General features: G+C 37.7%; 1 protein-coding gene across 4 annotated transcripts in view; it reads left to right on the top strand.

Moving 5' to 3' along the window:
* Positions 1 to 22,067, top strand: part of CNTN1 (contactin 1) — a 308,476-nt gene that overhangs the window by 111,160 nt on the left and 175,249 nt on the right. For all 4 annotated transcript variants that reach the window (XM_036759469.1, XM_036759470.1, XM_036759471.1 and 1 more), the window contains 2 exons: positions 12,666 to 12,790; positions 13,625 to 13,742. In XM_036759469.1, coding sequence (XP_036615364.1) covers positions 12,666 to 12,790; positions 13,625 to 13,742 — 243 coding nt within the window. The remainder of the gene's footprint in view (positions 1 to 12,665; positions 12,791 to 13,624; positions 13,743 to 22,067) is intronic.

The raw sequence follows: 22,067 nt of genomic DNA on the forward strand, positions 1-22,067 counted from the left end.
AAATATCATTCACTTAGTTCAGGGGAAAAAGCCAGCATGCTGAACTTCAGAGCAAATTACAAACAAATTACGAACATCAACAGACAGACCGAATACAATTCATAGTTACCAACATCTAGGTTCAGCCCTGGAGCTCAGAACAAGGGCTGGCCCAGAGTCGTGCACCACCACTGCTGTGGCAAAGAGCTGCAACCCCTGGTTTTATATCTTTTTCAGCGTCAGGGGTGAGTCACACATGCGACTCACCCACATGACCTAGAATCATCACAAAGAGGGCGGACTTAAACCCATGTCTAAAAGCCTCTGCTCTCCCAGACATGTAAACCAGGCCCTCCCTGGAGTTAGCCCCACCTTGGGCCCACCTTAGTAGCCAATCCACATGCACTAAGGTTTTACACCTAATAGGGGTTTGGGCCTGGGGCTTAGCACCTAGTAAGGCTCAATGAATTACCCAAAGGGAACAAAAGCCAAACTATTCAAGGGCACTTGTTGAACTAAGTGCTAAGGAGCCCATTTTGCTTACCAACACACTCCCCTTTTTTCATATCAGTAAGAAATTCCCTACTGTCTCCTTCTTCACCCCTATATTGGATGGAGAGGTAGACCTTTTCCTTTTGAAGGCCAGTGCCCCTACAAGTGTGATGATCTTATCCTCTCTCAACTTTTCTAGTAAATTTTCCCCTAGAAGAGGGGATAATTCCCTCCTCCCTCTGTTTCTTTGGTATCTCTCTATTGTTCCCTCATCTGTTACCTGTTGTAATGTTAGTGGAATAGGAAGATCTTCCTTGTCCATTAATAGACTTATGTGACCTGATTTGAGCTCTGGCCCAGGTCACAGCTGTGATACATCCTGCTTCTATTTTCTCTGATGTTCAGGGGGCTGACTTTTCCCCAAACTAGTGAATGTAATTAAAGAAGATTGTTGACCCCTTTAAAGAGTTGCATTCCTTTAAAAGCAGATCTAAGAACCTGTGGTAGCAGCCCATCCTGAATATGCTAGGGTGCTTGCTGTTACACTTGCAAACATGGACATGCGTCCCCTGTCCTTAAAAAACAAAAACAAAGGGGGCAGAGCCAAGATGGCAGATTAAAAGCAGGGACTTGCCAGAGCTATCCCCTCAAACCATCCAAATACCTGTAAAAATAACTCTAAACAAATTCTAGAGCAGTAGAACCCACAAAAAGACAGAGTGAAACAAATGGAAGATTGACGGGAAAGGTCTGTTGCACCAAGATGAGAGGAGTGCAGGCCAGTGCAAGCCACACCAACACAGATCAGGCCCCAGAAAACTCAAAGCAGGCAACTATGGTGGTTTCCAGACTTCTCAACTGACAAATGCCAAAGACAACTTGGAAGTTCAGTAGGAAAGGTCTGTTGGACCTGGGTGAGAGAGGAGCATAGACCTGCACTGGCCCCAGCACAGTCCCAGCCCCAGAAAACCAGGAGTAGGCCTTGGGAGTGACTGAATTTTCTGTGGCAGTGGTGATGGTGGTGGCAGTGGTGGTAGTGGCAGTGGTGGCAATGTCAGCATCAGCATCAGCATCAGTGACTGTTTTTGGAGCTCTCAGATAGTAAGGGGATGGAACAACTGGTTAGAAGGGGTTATAGGGGTTTCTTTGCTAGCCCTGATGCAGGACTCTGTTGCTTTGCCCATGCTTGGATCTAGGTTGCAATCCTTGGTGGCGGTCCTGGGGTGAGAAGGAGAACTGGCAAAGTAGAGCTACTGGCAGCAGTGGAGAGAGAACCCCCCTTGCAATTCTAGGGCAGAAAAGAGTGTTTGTGGTCACTCACAGACCACAGCACAGTCTAGGAGAGGAGTAAACACCTCTACTTAGATCATACCACCTTGGAAGAACTGAAAACTTGCAGGTCCCTAGAAGTATCTCTCAAAATAGCTGCACAAAACCCTTGAAGCTTGGAACAGTTCACCCTCCACGCTGGAAGCAGAGCTGCACGTTAACAAAGAGTTGAAAGGTCAAGTAATAGGATGGGAAAATGAACAAACAATGGAAAAAACCTCAGACCACAGAGTCTTACTTTGGCAACAAGGAAGTTCAAAACATACACTCAGAAGAAGAAAACAAAGTCAAAGCTCCTACATACAAAGCTTCCAAGAAAAATATGAATTGGTCACAGGTCACAGAAGGGCTCAAAAAGGATTTTTTTTTCCAAATAGTGAAATTTCATTATTCTTAGAAGAAAAACACTCTTGTACAAAAGAAAGGAGACACAGTGATTTAAAGGAAACAGTGTTCTCCTCCCAAGCAGCTGAATTTGTTTGAATTTTGGTAATTGAATTAAATAAATGAGTAGCAACTTCTGAATTCACTCTCTGATACCTTAAGGAGATTGTAGTGAAGATTCATAAAATCAAATTTCTGGGGCTTGGTGACTTGATTAATTTCAGTGGTTTACAAATGAAATACTTTGAATCATTACAAACAGGTGGCTATGAAAATACAATAATAATGCATTTCAGGCACATTGAGGAAGTGTATAGAAAGAAAAACATGCCAAATATTGTCACTTAGAAAGGATTTTATGTTAACATGTTTATTTCATGTTAATATTTTCCATTCTTTTATTCCTTATAATCACTGACCTCCTGAGACTTAGTGTTCAATACTTTTGACCCACCAGTGTCACTACTTGGTCTATTTCCAAAGATGATTAGGGAAAAAGGAAAAGAACCTATATGTTCTAAAATGTTTTTTTCTTTTTTTCCTTTAATTTATTTAATATATTTAGTTTTCAGCATTGATTTTCGCAAGAGTTTGAATTACAAATTTTCTCCCCATTTGTACCCTTCCCCCCCCACTCCAAGATGGCATATATTCTGACTGCCCCGTTCCCCAGTCAGCCCTCCCTTCTGTCAACCCACTCCCCTCCCATCCCCTTTTCCCTTCCTCTCTTGTAGGGCAAGATAAATTTCTATGCCCCATTGCCCGTGTATCTTATTTCCTAGTTGCATGCCAAAACCTTTTTTTGTTTGTTTTTGAATGTCTGTTTTTAAAACTTTGAGTTCCAAATTCTCTCCCCTCTTCCCTCCCCACCCACCCTCCCTAAGAAGGCAAGCAATTCAACATAGGCCACATGCATATCATTATGTAAAACCCTTCCACAATACTCATGTTGTGAAAGACTAACTATATTTTGCTCCTTCCTAACCTATCTCCCTTTATTGAATTTTCTCCCTTGACCCTGTCCCTTTTCGAAAATGTTTGTTTTTGATTACCTCCTCCCCCTATCTGCCCTCCCTTCTATCATCCCCCATTTTTTATCTCCTTCCTCCTTCTTTTCTGTGGGGTAAGATGCCCAATTGAGTGTGTATGGTATTCCCTCCTCAGGTCAAATCCAGTGAGAGCAAGATTCACTCATTCTCCCTCACCTTCCTCCTCTTCCCTTCCTACAGAACTGCTTTTTCTTGCCACTTTTATGTGAGATAATTTGCCCCATTCTATCTCTCCCTTTCTTTCTCTCTCAATATATTCCTCTCTTATCCCTTAATTTGATTTTTTTAGATATCTTCCCTTCATATTCAACTCACCCTGTGCCCTCTGTCCATATATATATAGACACATATATACATATACACACATACATTTATACATACATACACACACATATATATGTACGTACACAGATATATACATACATATATATATATATATATATATGTGCATATTCCTTTCAGCTACCCTAATACTGAGGTCTCATGAATCATACACATCATTTTTCCATGTAGGAATGTAAACAAAACAGTTCAACTTTAGTAAGTCCCTTATCATTTCTCTTTCTTGTTTACCTTTTCATGCCTCTGTTGATTCTTGTGTTTGAAAGTCAGATTTTCTATTCAGCTCTGGTCTTTTCACTGAGAAAGCTTGAAAGTCCTCTATTTTATTGTAAGTCCATATTTTACCTCGGAGCACGATACTCAGTTCTGCTGGGTAGGTGATTCTTGGTTTTAATCCTAGTTCCATTGACCTCCAGAATATCATATTCCAAGCCCTTCCATCCCTTAATGTAGAAGCTGCTAGATCTTGTGTTATTCTGATTGTGTTTCCACAATACTCAAATTGTTTCTTTCCAGCTGCTTGAAGTATTTTCTCCCTGATCTGGGAGCTCTGGAATTTGGTGGCAATATTCCTAGGAGTTTTCTTTTGGGATCTTTTTGAGGAGGCGAACTGTGGATTCTTTCAATTCCTATTTTACCCTCTGTCTCTAGGATATCAGGGCAGTTCTCCTTGATAATTTCTTGAAAGATGATTTCTAGGCTCTTTTTTTGATCATGGCTTTCAGGTTGTCAAATCATTTTTATATTATTTCTCCTGGATCTGTTCTCCAGGTCAATGGTTTTTCCAATGAGATATTTCACGTTGTCTTCCACTTTTTCATTCTTTTGGTTCTGTTTTATAATATCTTGATTTCTCATAAAGTCACTAGCTTCCACTTGCTCCAATGTAATTTTTAAGGTAGTATTTTCTTCAGTGGTCTTTTGGACCTCCTTTTCCATTTGGCTAATTCTGCCTTTCAAGGCATTCTTCTCCTCATTGGCTTTTTGGAGATCTTTTGCCATTTGAGTTAGTCTATTTTTAAGGTGTTGTTTTCTTCAATGTTTTTTTCAGTATTTTTTTGGTTCTCCTTTAGCAAGTCATTGACTTGTTTTTCATGGTTTTCTCTCATCCTTCTCATTTCTCTTCCCAATTTTTCCTCTACTTCTCTAACTTGCTTTTCCTAATCCTTTTTGAGCTCTTCCATGGCCTGAGACCAGTTCATGTTTTTCTTGGAGTCCTTTGATGTAGTCTCTTTAACTTTGTTGACTTCTTCTGGCTGTATGTTTTGGTCTTCTTTGTCACCAAAGAAAGATTCCAAAGTCTGAGACTGAATCTGAGTCTGTTTTCACTGCCTGTTCATGTTCCCAGCCAACTTACTTGACCCTTGAGTTTTTCAGAGGTGTATGACTGCTTGTAGAGTAAAGAGTACTTTGTTCCAAGCTTGAGGGGATGCACCATTGTTTTCAGAGGTATTTCTATACAGCCAGCTCTGCCACAGCAGCAGTCCTCCTCTCCCAAGAACCACCAACCTGGACCTGACTCAGATCTTAAGCAGGCTCTTCACTCCTGCTCTGATCTGCCACTTAATTCCTCCCATCAGGTAGGCCTGGGGTCAGAAGCAAGTGCAGCTGTAGTTCTGTAGCTGCACCACCCCTGCAGTCCCTGCTGCAGTGGCCAAACCACGAACTCCTTCCACTCTGTCCCCTGCAGCTTTTCCCACTAACCTTCTCTGTTGTCTTTGGTGTTTGTGGGTTTAGAAGTCTGGTAATTGCCACAGCTCACTGATTCATGATGCTAGGGCCTGTTCTGCCTGGCTTCTGGTCTGGTTGGTCCCACCGATGCCCATGCTGGGCTCCGCTCCCCTCTGTACCCAGCTCGGTGCATGATAGACCTCACCCAGTGACCATCCAGGCTGTCCTGGGCTGGAGCCCTGCTTTCCTCTGTTATTTTGCGGGTTCTACAGTTCTAGAATTTGTTCAGACCTATTTTTTATAGATTTTTGGAGGGACCTGGCAGGGAGCTCACACAAGTCTCTGATTTACAGCCACCATCTTCTAAAAAAGGATTTTGAAAATTAAGTAAGAGAAATAGAGCAAAAACTGGGAAGAAAATGAGAGTGACACAAGAAAATCATGAAAAATGAGTTAACAGCTTGCTAAAAGGAGACCCAAAAAACACTGAAGAAAATAACACTTTAAAAAACAGAGTAGACCAAATGCAAAAGAGGTCCAAAAAGCCGTTGAGGAGAAGAATGCTTTAAAAAGCAGAGTTGGCCAAATGGAAAAGGAGATCCAAAAGTTCACTGAAGAAAATAATTCCTTAAAAATTAGAATGAAGCAAATGGAAGCTAATGACTTTATGAGACATCAAGGAATTATAAAACAAGACCAAAAGAATGAAAAAAATAGAAGACAATGTGAAATATCTCATTGGAAAAAACAAATGACCTGGAAAGTAGATCCAGGAGAGATAATTTAAAAATTATTCGACTACCTGAAGGCCATGATCAAAAAAGAGCCTAGACATCATCTTTCAAGAATTTATCAAGGAAAACTGCCCTGATATTCTAGAACCAAAGGGTAAAATAGCAATTGAAAGAATCCACCAACCACCTCCTGAAAGACATCCCAAAAGGAAACCTTTCAGGAATATTATAGCCAAATTCCAGGATTGCCTGGTCAAGCAGTAAATATTGCAAGCAGCCAGCAAGAAACAATTCAAGTATGGTGGAGCCACAGTCAGGATAACCCAAAATTTTGCAGCTTCTTCATCAAGGAATTTGAATATTATATTCTGGAGGTCCAAGGAGCCATGATTACAACCACAAATCACCTACACAGCAAAACTGAATGTAAAAAATGAGGGGATAAAATTTACATTCAATGTCATATAGGAATTGAACACATTCTTGAGAAAAGACCAGAGCTAAATAGAAAATTTGACTTTCTAATATAAGAGAAGCATGAAAAGGTAAAGAGGAAAGAGAAATCGTAAAGGACTTTTTAAAGTTGAACTCTTTACATTCTTACATGGAAAGATGATATTTGCAACTCATGAGACCTTTCGCATTATTAGGGTAGTTGGAGGGAATATGTATGTGTCTGTATATATATATATACAGACACACACATACATACATCATATATATACACATATATATACATATATACATATATACGTATATATATGTATATATGTATATATATGTGTATATATACATATATACATATATATATATATAGACTGAGGGCACAGGATAAGTTGAATATGAAGGGATGATATCTAAAAAATAAAATTAAGGGGTGAGAGAGAAATGTGCTGGGAGAAGGAGAAAGGGAGAGGTAGAATGGGGTAAATTATGTCATTTAAAAGAGTCAAGAAAAAAGCTTTTACAGTGGAGGGGAAGGGTGGGGAAGTGAAAGGAAATGACTGAACCTTACTCTCATAGGAATTGGTTTAAGGAGGGGATAACATACATGCTTAACTGGAAAGGAAAGGGGATAAGGGGGTAAGAGAAGGGAGTGTAATATAAGGGTAGCAGATTGGGGTAGGGAGTAATCAGAAGCAAACAGTTCTGAGGAGGCACAGGGTGGAAGGAGAGAATAGAATAAACGGGGAGCTGGATAGGATGGAGGGAAATGTAGTTAGACTTTCATGACATGACTATTATGGAAGTGTTTTGTATGACCACACATCGATTGAATTGCTTGCCTTCCCAATGATGGTGGGTGGGAAGGGAGGAAGGATGAGAATTTGAAACTCAAAGTTTTAAAAATGAATGTTAAAAATTCTTTTTACATGTAACTGGGAAATAAGATACATTGGCAATGGGATATAGAATTCTATCTTACCCTACAGGAAAGTAGGGGGTAAGGGGATAAGAGAAGTGTGTGTGTGATAGAAGGGAAGGCAGTTTGGGGAGAGGGGTAATCAGAAGCAAGATACTTTTGAGGGGGAACAAGGTGAAAGTTGACAGAGAATAGAATAAACGATGGTAGGAGGAATAGGATGGAGAGAAATATAATTAGCAACAGTAACTGTGAAAAAATTTTTTGAAGCAAGTTTCTCTGATAAAGGCCTCATTTCTCCAACATATAGAGAACTCTGTCAAATTTATAAAAAATAAGAGCCGTTCCCTAATTGATAAATGATTGAAAAGATATAATTAGTTTTCAGATGAAGTAATCAAAGCTATCTGTAGCCATATAAAAAAATATTCTAATTGTTGATGGGAGAAATGCAAGAGAAAACAATTTCTACCTCATACTTATTACATAATTGGACAGAAAAGATATTTGACAAATGTTGGAGGGGATGTGGGAAAAATGAGACATTAATGTGCTGTTGTTAGAGTTGTGAATTGATTAAGCCGTTCTATAAAGCAATTTTGAACTATGCCCAAAGGGCTATAAAACCATGCATACCCTTTGACCTAACAATACCACTACTAGGTCTGTATCCTAAAAGAGATAAAAAACAAAAAGGAGAAGGACCTTTATGTACAAAAATATTTACAGCAGCTCTTTTTTGGGGGTAAAGAATTGGAAATTGAGGGGATGCACATCAATTGGGGAATCTTTGAATAAGTTGTAGTATGTAATTGTGATGAAATACTATTGTACTATAAGAAATGATGAGCAGGATGCTCTCAGAAAAACCTAGAAGTGAAATGTAATCGGTACAAAGTAACCCCAATATTGTAGCATGATCAGCTGTGAATGAATGGTTTAACTGTTCTCAGCAATACAATGATCCATGACAACTCTGAAGGATTTAGGATGAAAAATGCTATCCATCCCCAGAGAAAGAACCGATAGTGTCTGAATATACATTGAAGTACCTTTTTTCACTTTATTTTTCTTGAGTGTTTCTTGTCTGTGTTTTTTTTTCACAACATGACTCTTATGGCTATGTTTTGCGTGACTGTACACATATAACATAGAATTGCTTGCCTTCTCAAGGGGGTAGGGTGGGGAGGGAGGAAAGGAGAGAATTTGGAACTCAAAGTTTTAAAAACAAATGTTAAAAATTGTTGTTTACATGTAAATGGGGAAAAATTAAATACTAAATAAATACAAAAAACAAAAACAAAAACCCTTTGTTAACTGTCATCCACTTCATGGCTAGTCACCTTCAGAAAGTCATTTACAATTGGTACTTTCACTTCTCTTCTCTCTTTTTCTCAACTGTCTAAACTCTGGCTTCTGATCTCATAATTAGACTGAAACTGCTCTCTCCAAAATGACTTCTTAATTGTCAAATACAATGGCCTTTTCTCAATCCTAATCCTCTTTGACTTCTCTGTAGCTTTTGACAATTGTAATCAATTTCTCCTGGATAATGACATTTTTGTAACACTGATCTCTCCAGGTTCTCCTCCTACTTGTCAGACATCTCTTCAGTATCCTTTGCTTGTTCTTCATCCTTTCTGTGGGCATACTTCAAGAAAACTGGGTCCTTAATGTATGGAAATGTTTTACATGATTGCACATGTACAACTTATTTCTGATTGCTTACTGTCTCAGGGAAAGGATAAGAGAGGGAAGGATAGAATTTGGAACTCAAAACTTAAAAAAAATACCAAATTGGGAAAGAATAAAATATTATTTAAAAAAACTAGATCTTCTGCTCTTTTTCTTCTACGCTGTCTTACTTGGTGACCTCCTCGGTTCTTGTGGATTCAAATATCACTATTGATTCCCAGGTCTATATATGAAACTCTAATTCTCTTTCCTGAGCTCTATTCATGCCTTTTGGAAATCTTGAACTGAATATCCCATAGACATTTGAAACTTAACATGTCCAAAGAGAACTCATTTTCTTTCCCTCATAATCTTCCCCTTTCCCAAGTTTCCATATCACTGTGGAGGGCACCATTTTCTTTCCCATATGTCATTCTTGATTTTGTCATCCTTAATTTTTCACTCTTATTGCTTATATCCTTACATCTCATCCTGCTTCTCTATACAGCCTTAGTTCAGGCCCTGACCACTTTTTGACTAGACTATTGCAATAGCTTTTGCCTTGTGTCTCTCTTCCCACTCCACCCCATCCTCAACTTAGTTGCCAAGGTAATTTTTCTAAAGTGTAGGTCTGACTTTATCATGCCACCCTCTGTTCCTCCCTGAATGAGCTCCAATGACTCATTATTTCCTCCAGGATAAAATATGAAGTTATGTCATATTTAAAGCTCTTCATAAACCATCCCCTTCTTACCTTTCCAGTTTTTTCATAGTTTATTTTTCTTCACTCATTCTATGTTACAGCCAAACTGGCCTACTTGTAGTTCCTCAAACTCAATACTCCATTTCCCTTCTCCATACTTTTGCAGTGTCTATACTCCATTCCTGAAATTTTCTTCTTCTTCACCTCATCTCTTGGTTTCCCTGTCTTCCTTCAAGGCTCAGATCAAAGTTTACTTTCTATAGGAAGTCTTCCCCTCCTCTCTCCCCACAACTGCTATTACCCTTTCAAATGACCTTTCATTCAATCTATATGTATTTTGTATGTATCTAGTTATTTACATATTGTCTTTCTTATTAGAATGTATGCTCCTTTAAAACAGGTACTGTGTTTTGCCTTTCTTTGGATCCCTGTTGATTATTACAGTTCCTGACACATAATAAACAGTTAATGCTTATTGACTGACTGACTAATAAGGCAGTCTCCTAGATCATTTGTAGAATGGTTATGAATCACTAAGATGAATTCTATGAATTGCTTCTCAAGTACATCCTACCTCTCACTCATGCAATGAGAACATCTTTGTCCTCTTGTTGAATTGCCTCAACTAATTTTCCCCTTCTTCTAGCACTGGAGATTAAATAAAGTCAGACTTTTCATGATACATTATTGAGTTTGAAGGCTCAATATTCTTACGATGGTAACTGCTGTTACTTGCTTATAATATCCTGTACAAATTGCATATATAGTCAAAGTTCTCAGGCATTGAATCCTAGATTTTTACTTACAATATTATGCTAATAGGGCATCTAGGTGGCACAGTGAATAGGGTGCCAGGCCTGAAGTTAACAAGACTAATTTTCCCGAGTTCAAATCTGGCCTCAGACCACTTACTAGCTGTTTGACCCTGGACAAGACTGCCTCAGTTCCACATCTGTATAATGAGCTGGAGAAGGAAATAGCAAATCGCTCTAGTATCTTTGCCAAAAACACCTCAAATGGGGTCATAAAGTGTTAGATATGACTGACACAAGTTAACAGCAACTTTAAATAGGCTGGATATTGGTTGTAAACAAGCATTTATTAAGGGCTTACTATGTTCCAGATACTGTGCTAAGTATTGGGAATACAAATACAAATAAAAGAAAGACAATCACTGCCCTCAGCAAGCTTGTATTCTAATGACAGAACACAACACAGAAAAAGAAGCTGAAAAGGAGGGTAGTGAACATAAAGTTAGCATTTCAAACCGAACATGTCCAAAAGTGAACACCTTGGCCCTTTCCTCTCTATTACTGTCAAGGATACCACCATCCTCCCAAGTGTCCAGTGTGCACAACTCAGGAGTTATCCTCAATTCTTCTCCTATTTCTCCCACTCGTGTCCAATCTGTATATAGCCAAAGGTGGCCAATTTCACTTATATAACATCTCTCAAATATATTTCCTTCTCTGCTTTGATAGTATCAATATTCTAGTACAAGTGCTCATCATTTCACTCTTGGACTATTACAATAGTTTGCTAGCGGGCAGATCATAGCGTTTAGCTTTTAGATAGCTTTTAGATACCCAAGACAGTCTCCATCCTTTTGTGTTTGATTCCTTATGCTGATTACATGGTGATGAGTTTCTTCCAAACATAGGCATCCTTCTGTGGTTAAGTGCATTTGACTGACATGTGTGGCCATTCATTCCACATTTATAAACAATAAAACCAATTCTGATTGATTATCCTGTTAGTGGTATTCATGAATCAGGTTGTTTGTGGCCTTTGTGCCCATGGTCCTTTGTCTTTCTGAGAATAATGATTTTGTCCATAATTCAGTCTTTTAACAGGTTTTCTGTAGGCTCCTTTATTTAAATCTGCATTGTCAGTGGAGGTCTTTTGTTTTGCTTCTTTGGCCCATAAATGAGAAGGTGTTCTAGTTAAGCTGAGTTTTCCTAATTTGGGCTACCTGGTATACTATTCAGTTCCAATATTTTTCCTTTTCCTACCAATTGCCTTTAAGTGTTTATTTTTTTTTGATATAGCAGTTGTTAAATATATCTTTAGCATAGGCCATCTTTGCAGTTCTCAGTCCATTTGGACCATTCTGATAATTTCTGTCCTCTCATAATATACTGTTTCTTTTCTTTTTTTTTTTACAAGACTCAAAAGGCTATTCACTCATAACAAATTAGGAGGATGATTCCTCTTCATTCCAAATGGTATTTCAGAAATTAGAAATGCCATTTCAGCACTTAGCATAGGCCCAAAGTGCTACTCATGTTTTTCAGCCCAATCATACACATAATGAGGAGGACAAGCAGGAGTGTAGGTGATCATGGGAGGGGAAAAGAGAAAAAAATCTCAAAAGAAATCTCCTATATAGAGCACTTATGAGGTGTGGGTGTGACCCAATGTCTTTTAAGTATACTCAAAAATAACTATGCCAACTCCTACCTCTCTGCTACTGGCTTGCAAATTTATTTTTTTTCTGGGTTCAAAGATAGTGTAATGGAATGTCCACAATGTTCTCAGTAAATAAGCCAAACTGCAAAAACTTTCTCTAATTAACTTGTCACTCACTTTGAAATAAGCCTGCAAACAATTTACTGCAAGGAATCTCTATCATTCTGGGAAGGTCCTCCAAAATCTTTGTGATGCTGGGGAGGTGTAGCTGTCTCCTTGATCTCTTGGTTTCAGCCACATGGGACTAGAGGACATTGAAGGGGAGGAAAAGTGTGATGAAACATGGTCACTTTGTACTGTAATATGTGACGTAGCCTCATTATGCCTAACCTAGGGAAGTGCAATTCTAGTTATCTGTGATTTTTGTTTCGTTCAAATGAAAATATTTGAAAAAAAAGTTGTTTAAAATGGCAAAAAAATGTTGCTTAATGATAAGTGTTACATTTCACATTTATGATATTGTCTTTATTCTTTAGCATTTCCTGAATGGGTAGAACATATCAATGACACAGAGGCAGATATAGGCAGTGATCTATACTGGCCTTGTGTGGCTACAGGGAAACCTATTCCTACAATCAGATGGTTGAGAAATGGATATGCGGTAGGTCACATATTTTTTGTTACTTTTAAAAATTTGTTCATGTAGTTTCAGATTAGTCCTATGGTGACATATGCCTGGTCCATAAATTGTGTAAATAAGTATGAAAACAAGAAACCAGAGGTAGACTGTCAAGTATCTCCTTTATGGTTTTAACTTAAACCAGAGGTAGAGTGTCAAGTATCTCCTTTATGATTTTAACTTAAACTAGTTGTAGTCATCCTACCCCCCTCTTTCTTGTTCTCCTTTTTCCCCTGTTCCACTTTTCCCCTCTTCCTATTCATCCATTTCTGCCAGCTGATATTTGTCCATGTTTCTTTCCAGTTTTCCTGACCCCACAGAAACAATAATAAGGAAACTCTTCCCAGAGGTATCGACAATGGGATCTTCTTCTACCTTTCAGTTGTAACATTTCAGCTGGGCCAGAGGGGGAAAATATTATATTAAGAGTTCATTAAGAATAACAGTGCAAGAGTAAAACCATGATAAGTGGGTCTTACTTCCCCATGACATAAATATCTTGATCCACTTTGAGTTATCTAATTGTAGGGATAGTGTAAATAATAATAATTATTATTATAAATAACTCAGACATACATGATTCTCTACATTTTACCATATGCTTCATTCACAAAAGTCTCATGAGGTAAACACTGTAGTTTTTCCCATTTAAGTGAAAAGTAATGTGCCCCCATCACCCAGGTTACCAAAGTCTTCAGTCTGAAATTTCAAATGTTCTTCCATTATTTCATTTTCAGGAATTACTGAGTCCAAACCTGTGTAAAATAGTTTCTATAAAATATTATCAAGAATATTTCTTTTATCTTTTTTTTTTAGTACCATAAAGGTGAGCTGAGACTGTATGGGCTGACCTTTGATAATGCTGGAATGTACCAGTGCATAGCTGAAAATGCCCATGGAGCAATATATGCGAATGCTGAGCTCAAGATTCTGGGTAAATATAATTCCAAATTTTTATTTTAACTTGTAACCAGAAGACTCTAGGTCCAAATGATCTTCTCATCACTGTTATGTCTGTTTATGTAATGACGTTTATTTTTTGACCAGTCATATGTTCACTGTGATTCCACATGTTATTCTACAGTCCTTATTTTACATTTCCAAATTTTAAAATCAGACCAGTTGTCAAAAGGTTGATCATCAGATGATGAATGAATCTTAACAGCAATACCTACTTGTAATGGACACTTCTTTAGATATAATTGGGATTATGATCTTCATCAACAGAGAGAGAACATACACAAGTCAAGTCAACAAGCATTTGTTAAGTGTATTCTATCTACCAGGCATTGCACTAAGCACTAGGGAAACAAAGAATGGCAAAAGCAGTTGCTGCCCTCAAGGAGATCACATTTTAATGGAGAGACAACACACAAACAGTTATGTACATACCAGGTATTCACAGGATAAATTGTATCACAGGGTAAAATTCCCTCAGAGGGAAGGCACTAGCACTGAGGGGGGGAGCAGAGAAAACTTCTTGCATAAAGTGCATTTTTGGTGAGATTTGAGGAAGCCAGGAGGTGGAGCCAAGGAAAGAGAGCATTGTAGACATGATAGCTAGTGAAAAGGCACGTATTTTGTGCTAGGAACTGCAACATGGTCGATGTTTCTGGATCATAGAGTATGGGAAGGGGAGCGAAATGTAAGAACACTTAAAAGGTAGGAAGGGTCTGGGATGTGAAGGATGCTTTAAACACCCAACAGAGAATTTTAAATTTGATCCTGGAGATAATAAAGAGCCACTTGAGTTTATTGAATAGGGTCATGTTGATGATCAGACTTATACTTTAGGAAGATCATTTTGGCAGCTGATTGGAGGATGGACAGAGTGGAAAAAGATGAGGAAGAGAGACCAGCAAGAAGACTATTGCAATTGTCTAGGTATGAGGTGATGAAGGCTTGCACCAAGGTGTGACAGTGTAAGAGGAAAGAAAGGCATGTGCATAAGAAATATTACAAAAATAGAATAAACAGGACTTGTCAACACATTAAATATGAGGTGTAAAAGAGCAAGAGGAGTTGAGGATAATACCTAGGTTGTGAGTTTGGATGACTAGGAAGGATGGTGGCACCCTCTATGGTAAAAGTGAAGTTTGGAAGAGGGAAGAGTTTTAGGGGAAAGATAAGTTCATTTCAGGACATGCTGAGTTTATGATATCCAAAAGGGAGTTGGAGATATGAGACTGGAGGGAGGTTAGAGCTAGATGTATATTTCTTGAAAATCATCTGCAGAGAGATGGTAATTTAATCCATGGGAGCTGATAAGATCACAAGTGACATAGTATGGATGGAGAAGAGAAAAAGGCCAAGGCCAAAGCCTTGGGTAGGTATGATCCGAATGGTTGGTTATTATCCTTTGTGCTCAAAGAAGACCTACGTGACATCACTATGTCAGGGTCAAGGTACAGTTTATCTGACTGTGGCTAATCAGACCAGTATGAGCTTGGAAGGATCTACTGAAGATTGGGTACAAATAGTCCATATGAACATTTGGAGTGGAGATGTCTCCAAATTTTCTTGTTTCATGTTTATTTTGAGCAACTCTCCTTCACAGTGGCTTCTATGATGCAGGCATGCCATGCTAGCACAGGCCATTGTCTCCTATGTCTCACAATCAATGCCAAACTTCTTCACAGAGACCTTGAGGATGTCCTTATATTGCTTCGTCTGACTTCCATTCCATGTGAGTACTTGCCTTGTGTGAGTTCTCTGTGAAACAGGTTTTTTTGTACATTTGGCATTTGAAAAATGTGGCCAACCCATCAGAGTTGTGTTCTCTGCAGTCCAGTTTGAATGCTTGGCAGTTCAGCTCAAGAAAGGACCTCTTTGTCCAGTATCTTATCTTGCCAGGTGATCTTCATAATCTTTCTAAGGCAATTCAAATGGAAGAGGTTTAGTTTTCTGGCATGGCACTGGTATGCTGTCCAGGTTTCACAGGCATACAGCAGTGGTTCTGTAGACTTTCAGTTTGGTAGGCAGCCTAATACCTCTTTTCTCCTTCACTTTCCTTTGGAGGCTTCCAAACATTCAGCTAGCTCTGACAACTCATGCATCAACCTCGTCTTCTATATGTACATACTTGGAAAGTATACTGCCAAGGCAAGTAAACTTATCCACAGCATTCAGAATTTCTCCATTTGCTGTAATTAATGGTTCAACCTATGGTTGGTGCAGTGCTGGCTGGTAAAGAACCTCAGTTTTCTTGGTGTTAGTTGTCAGGCCAAAATTAGTGAAAGTGGCAGATAATCAATCTATATTCTTTTGCATCTCAGCTTCAGAGGCTGCATTGAATGCACAGTCATCTTCGAACACCAACTCTTCTTTCACTTTAGTCTTGGCTTGTAGCCTTTTCAAGTTAATTTATCATCAGTGCAGTAGCTGACCTTGATGCCATTTTCATCCTCATTGAAGGTTTCTGACAACATGGCTGAAAACATCATGCTAAAAAGCATGGGAGTAAGCACACAGCCCTGCTTCACTCCATTAGGACCTGAAAATCATGAAAGCATCATCCATTACCCAGAACCCATGCAAACATGCCATCGTGGAATGGACATACAATACTGATGAACTTCTCTGGGCAACCAAATTATGCCAAGCCCTCATGATTGAAAGTATCAGAGTCCTTGATCAGATCAACTAACAGAGTGTACAGACCTCTGTTCTGCTCCTGGCATTTCTCCTAAATTTGTCTAGAGCAGCAAGCACTATATCAACAGTTCCTCCGCCCTTTCTGAAGCCACACTGGCTCTTGGGTAGATGACCATTTTCCAGGTGAAGGATCAACCTATTAAGGAAAACTCTGGCAAGAATGTTGCTGGCAATAACTAAGAGAGAGACACCCCCACCACACCCCATGATGGTCACAGGACAACCTATTTCCTTTTCCTTTATAGAGATGGAGACATCCTTGAACTCCAGGGGGATAACCTTCTCTTGCCATAAAACCTGGAAGATTTCAGTCAGTTTTTGTATGAGCAGCCCCTGTCTTGTATATCTCAGCTGGAATAGAATCAGCACCAGGCAGTTTGCCACACAAAAGGAGCCTGATGGCATTCAAAACCTCTTCTTCAGTTGGAAGTTCAGCTAGAGAGGGATTGTCTTCAACCAGAGGTAAACAGTCAATGGCTTCAGCATTGGCATATTGGTCTATTGAGAATGCTATGGAAGTGTTCAACCAGTTTCTCCAGGATTATATCCTTATGATCAATGTGGCTCCAACAGTAGTTGAGTAGTTGAGTAGTTGAGTAGTTGGAGTAGGCTCCAACAGCTGAATGGTTGAGATGCACTATAGGTCTTGGTCTCATATATAGCTTTCAGGGCATCATACAAGTGCTTTGGATTGGTACTATAAACAACCTGATACATGTTAGTGATCTGATCAGATATCTAGTGAAGGAGACTGAAAAGAAATAATCAGACATGCAGCAGGAGAATTAGGAGAGATAAATTTGCACAAAAACCTGGGGAGAAGAGATTATCAAGGAGAAATTGCCTAGAGTTCAAGAGGGATAAAACTGAGAAAAGGCCGATAGATTGAACAACTAAGAAATTATTGACACCTGTGGAGTTTCAGTTGAATGATGAGATCAGAACCCAAACTTTAGGGCGTTTACAAAAGAGTGAAAGGAGAAGTAGAGGCATAATTGTAGATCACTTTCACAAGTGGTTTAGCCACAAAAGAGAGGAGATACAAGATGATAGCAAGCAGGGGTGGATGGATCAAGTGAAGCAAACTGATGAAATTATGAATCTCTGAAGAATTAAAATAAGAAGACTCATAAAGTTTGTAATAAAATCATGCATTGTGAATTTAATTATGCGTTTTTGAAAGATCAAGAATGGAGACCAACTTTCCCACATCTCCAATATTTATCATTTTCCTTTTCTGTCATATTAGCTAATTTGATAGGTGTAAGATAGTACCTCAGAGTTGTTTTAACTTCCAATTCTCTAATTAATAATGATTTAGAGCATTTTTATATGAGTATAGATAGCTTTGATTTCTCCATTGGAAAACTGCCTTTTCATATCCTCTGATCATTTATTAGTTGTGGAGTGGTTTGTATTCTTATAAATTTGACTCAGTTTTCTATATATTTGAGAAATGAGGCCTTTATCAGAGATACTTGCTGTAAAAATTGTTTCCTAGCTTTCTGCTTTCCTTCTAATTTTGTTGCATCGGTTTTGGTCAATATAACCAAAATTATCCTTCTTGCATTTTGTAATGCTATCTATGTCTTGTTTGTTCATAAATTCTTGCCTTCTCCATAGATCAGAGAGGTAAACTATTCCTTGCTTTCCTATTTTGCTTATAGTATCAACCTTTGTGTCTAAATTATGTACCCATTTTGACCTTATCTTGGTATTAGGATGTGAAATGTTGGTCTCTGCCTAGTTTCTGCCATACTGTTTTACAGTTTTCCCAGCAGTTTTTGTCAAATGTTGAGTTCTTATCACAGGAACTAGAGTCTTTGGATCTATCAAACAGTAGACTACTATAGTCATTGACTGTTGTGTCTTGTATACCTTACCTATTCCACTGATCCACCACTCTATTCTTAGCCAGTAACAGAAAGTTTTGATGATTGAATCTTTATAATATAATTTTAGATCTGGTACAGCCAGGCCACCTTCCTTTGCATTTTTTTTCATTAATTCACTTGATATTCCTGACCTTTTGTTCTAACAGATTAATTTTCTTATTGTTTTGTCTAGCTCTATAAATTTTTTTCGTAGTTTGATTGGTATGGCATTGAATAAGTAAATTAATTTAGGGAGCATTGTCATTTTTGTAATGTTAGCTTGGCCTATCCATGAGCAATTGATAGTTTTCCAATTATTTACATATGAATTTATTTGTATGAAAAGTGTTTTATAATTGTGCTCGTATAGTTCCTGGTTTTGTCTTGGCAGGAAGACTCCCAAGTATTTTATGTTGTCTACAGTTAATTTAAATGGAATTTATCTTTCTATCTCTTGCTGCTGAGCTTTGTTTGTAATATATAGAAATGCTGGTGATTTATGTGGGTTTATTGTATATCCTTCTAAATTTGTTAATTATTTGCTAAAGTCGTTATTTCAAGTAATTTTTTGGTTAATTCATTACCATTATATCATGTGAAAAGAGTGATAATTTTGTTTCCTCATTGCCTAGTCTAATTTTTTTCAATTTCCTTTTCTTCTCTTACTGCTAAAGCTAACATTTCTAGTATAATATTGAGTAATAGTGGTGATAATAAGCATCTTTGCTTCACCCCTGATCTTATTGGGAAGGCTTCTAGCCTCTTTCCATTACAGATAATGCTGATTGTTTTAGATTTCATAATACTTAAGGAAAGCTCCATTTATTTCTATGTTCTCTAGTGTTTTTAATAGGGATGGGGGCTATATTTTGTCAAAAACTTTTTCTGTATCTATTAAGGTAATGATATGATTTACATTAGTTTTGTTACTGATATGGTCAATCATGCTGATAGTTTTCCTAATATTGAACCAGCCCTGCATTCCTAGTATAATTCCCACCTGGTCATAATGTATTATCCTGGTAATAAAGTGCTATAGTCACCTTGGTCATATTTTATTTAAAAATTTTTCATCAATATTTATTAGGGAAATTGGTCTATAGTTTTCTTTTATGTTTTGGATCTTTCTTGTTTAGGTATCAGCACTATATTTCTGTCATAAAATGAATTTGGTAGAACTCCCTCTTTGCCTATTTTCCCCAATAGTTTATATAGCATTGGAATTAATTGTCTTTAAATGTTTGGTAGAATTCACTTGTAAATTCATCCATCCCTGGGGATTTTTTATTATGTAGTTCATTGATGACTTGTTCAATTTCTTGTGCTAAAATGGGCTTAAGTATTCTATTCCCTTTTCTATTAATCTGGGCAATTTATATTTTGGTAAATATTCATCCATTTCACCTAGATCATCAGATTTATTGGCATAGTTAGGCAAAATACCTCTTAATTATTGCTTTAATTTCCTCTTCATTGGTTTTGAATTCACCCTTTCCATTTTTGGTATTGGTAATTTGGTTTTCTTCTTTTTTTACATCAAATTAACCAAGGGTTTATCTATTTTATTGTTTTTTCCCCATAAAACCAGCTCTCAGTTTTATTTATTAGTTCAATAGTTTTCTTTCTGTCAGTTTTATTAATCACTCTTTTGATTTTCAGGATTTCCAATTTGGTGCTCAATTGGAGATTTTTAATTAGTTCTTTTTCTAGCTTTTTTTAGTTGCATGCCCAAATTCATTGATATCCTCTTTCCCTATTGCTTTAGCAATATAACATTTCCTCTCATTACTCGTTTGGATGCATCCCATAAGTTTTGGTGTGTTGTCTCATTATTATCATTCTCTTGGATAAAATTATTGATTGTTGCTATGGTTTGCTGTTTGACCCACTCCTTCTTTAAGATTAGATTATTTAGTTTCCAACTGGTTCTTAGTCTGTCTTTCCATGGCTCTTTATTACATGTTATTTTTTATTGAATAATGATCTGAAAAGTATGTATTTTTTTCTATTTTTCTTTCTTTTTGCAGGGGAGAAGGCAGGGAAATTGGGGTAAAGTGACTTGCCCAAGGTCACACAGCTAGTAAGTGTGTCAAGTGTCTGAGGCCAGATTTGAACTCAGGTCCTCCTGACTCCAGGGTCGATGCTCTACTCACTGCGCCACCTAGTTGCCCATACATTTAATATTTCTTCTTTTCTTCATTTGATTGTGAAGTTTTTTAATGCCCCAATACATGCTAATTTTTTTTTGTGTAGGTGCCATATACCACGAAAAAAAAGGTATATTTTTTTCTACCCCCATTCAGTTTTCTCCAGAGGTCTATCATATCTAACTTTTCTAAAATTCTATTCACCTCCTTAACTTCTTTCTTATTATTTTTTGGTGAGATTTATCTGGTTCTGAGGGGGAAGGTTGAGGTTCCCCACTAGTATAGTTCTACTGTCTATTTCCTCTTGTAATGCATTTAACTTCTGCTTTAGAAATTTGGATGCTATACCATCCAGCACACATATGTTTAGTATTGATATTACTTCATTTTCTATGGTAACTTTTAGCAAGATATAATTTCCTTCTTTGTCTCTCTCAATTAGATCTATTTCTGCTTTGCTTTCTCTGAGATCATAATGGCTACCCCTGCTTTTTTATGTCAGCTGAAGCATAATATATTCTGTTCCAACCTTTTACCTTTACTCTGTATGTCTCTCTCTGCTTCAAATGTGTTTCTTGTAAACAACTTATTGTAGGGTTCTGGTGTTTAATGCACTTTACCATTCAGTTCTGTTTTATAGGAGAGCTCATCCCATTCACATTCACAGTTATGATTACTATGTATTTCCTTCCATACTATTTTCTCTGTTTTTATTTCTCTCTTTCTCCTTTTTCCCTGATCCTCCTCAGCAGTGTTTTGCTTCTGACCACCACCTCCATCAATCTTCCCTCCCTTCTATTTGCTCCCCCACTTTTCCTTTCCCATCCTGAGTCTGTATGTTATTCCATCCTTAAGCCAAATCCAATGAGATTCAAACAATGCTCACCCTCCTTCCTTTCCCTCTACTGTAATTAGGTCTTTTGTGCTTCTTCATGTGATATAATTTAGCCTAGTCTGCCTCCTCCTTCCCTATTCTCCCAATACAATTATTTTTTTCACCCTTTTTTATATCATCACTTCAAGGTCAACTTGTACCCATACCCTCTGTCTAGGTATGCTTCTTCTAACTGCCCTAATAACCTAAAGTTATTAAGAGTTACAAGTATAACGTCCTGTATAGGGATGTAAACCATTTAACTTTATTGAATTATGTTTTTTTCTTCCTTTTTTGCCTTTTTATGCTTCTCTTGAGTCTTGTACTCAAGGACTGAACTTTCCATTCAGGTCTGGTCTTTTTCTAAGGAAAGTTTGAAAGTCCCCTATTTCATTAAATGTCCATTTCCTGCCCTGAAAGATTATACTCAGTTTTTCTGGGTAGCTGATTCTTGATTGTAATCCAAGCTTCTTTGCCTTTCAGAATATCATGTTCCAATCCCTCCTATCCTTTAAGGTAGAAGCTGTGTAATCCTGACTGTGGCTCAAATATGGAGATATTTGAATTCTTTCTTTCTCACTGCTAACAGCATTTTCTCCTTGATCTGAGAGTACTAGAATTTGGCTATATTATTCTTTGGAGTTTTCATTTTGGGATCTCTGTCAGGAAGTGGTCTGTACATTCTTTGTTATATGTATAATTAATTAATT

Source organism: Trichosurus vulpecula, chromosome 5 (assembly GCF_011100635.1).
Source record: "Trichosurus vulpecula isolate mTriVul1 chromosome 5, mTriVul1.pri, whole genome shotgun sequence".
In the NCBI taxonomy this organism is placed as follows: domain Eukaryota; kingdom Metazoa; phylum Chordata; class Mammalia; order Diprotodontia; family Phalangeridae; genus Trichosurus; species Trichosurus vulpecula.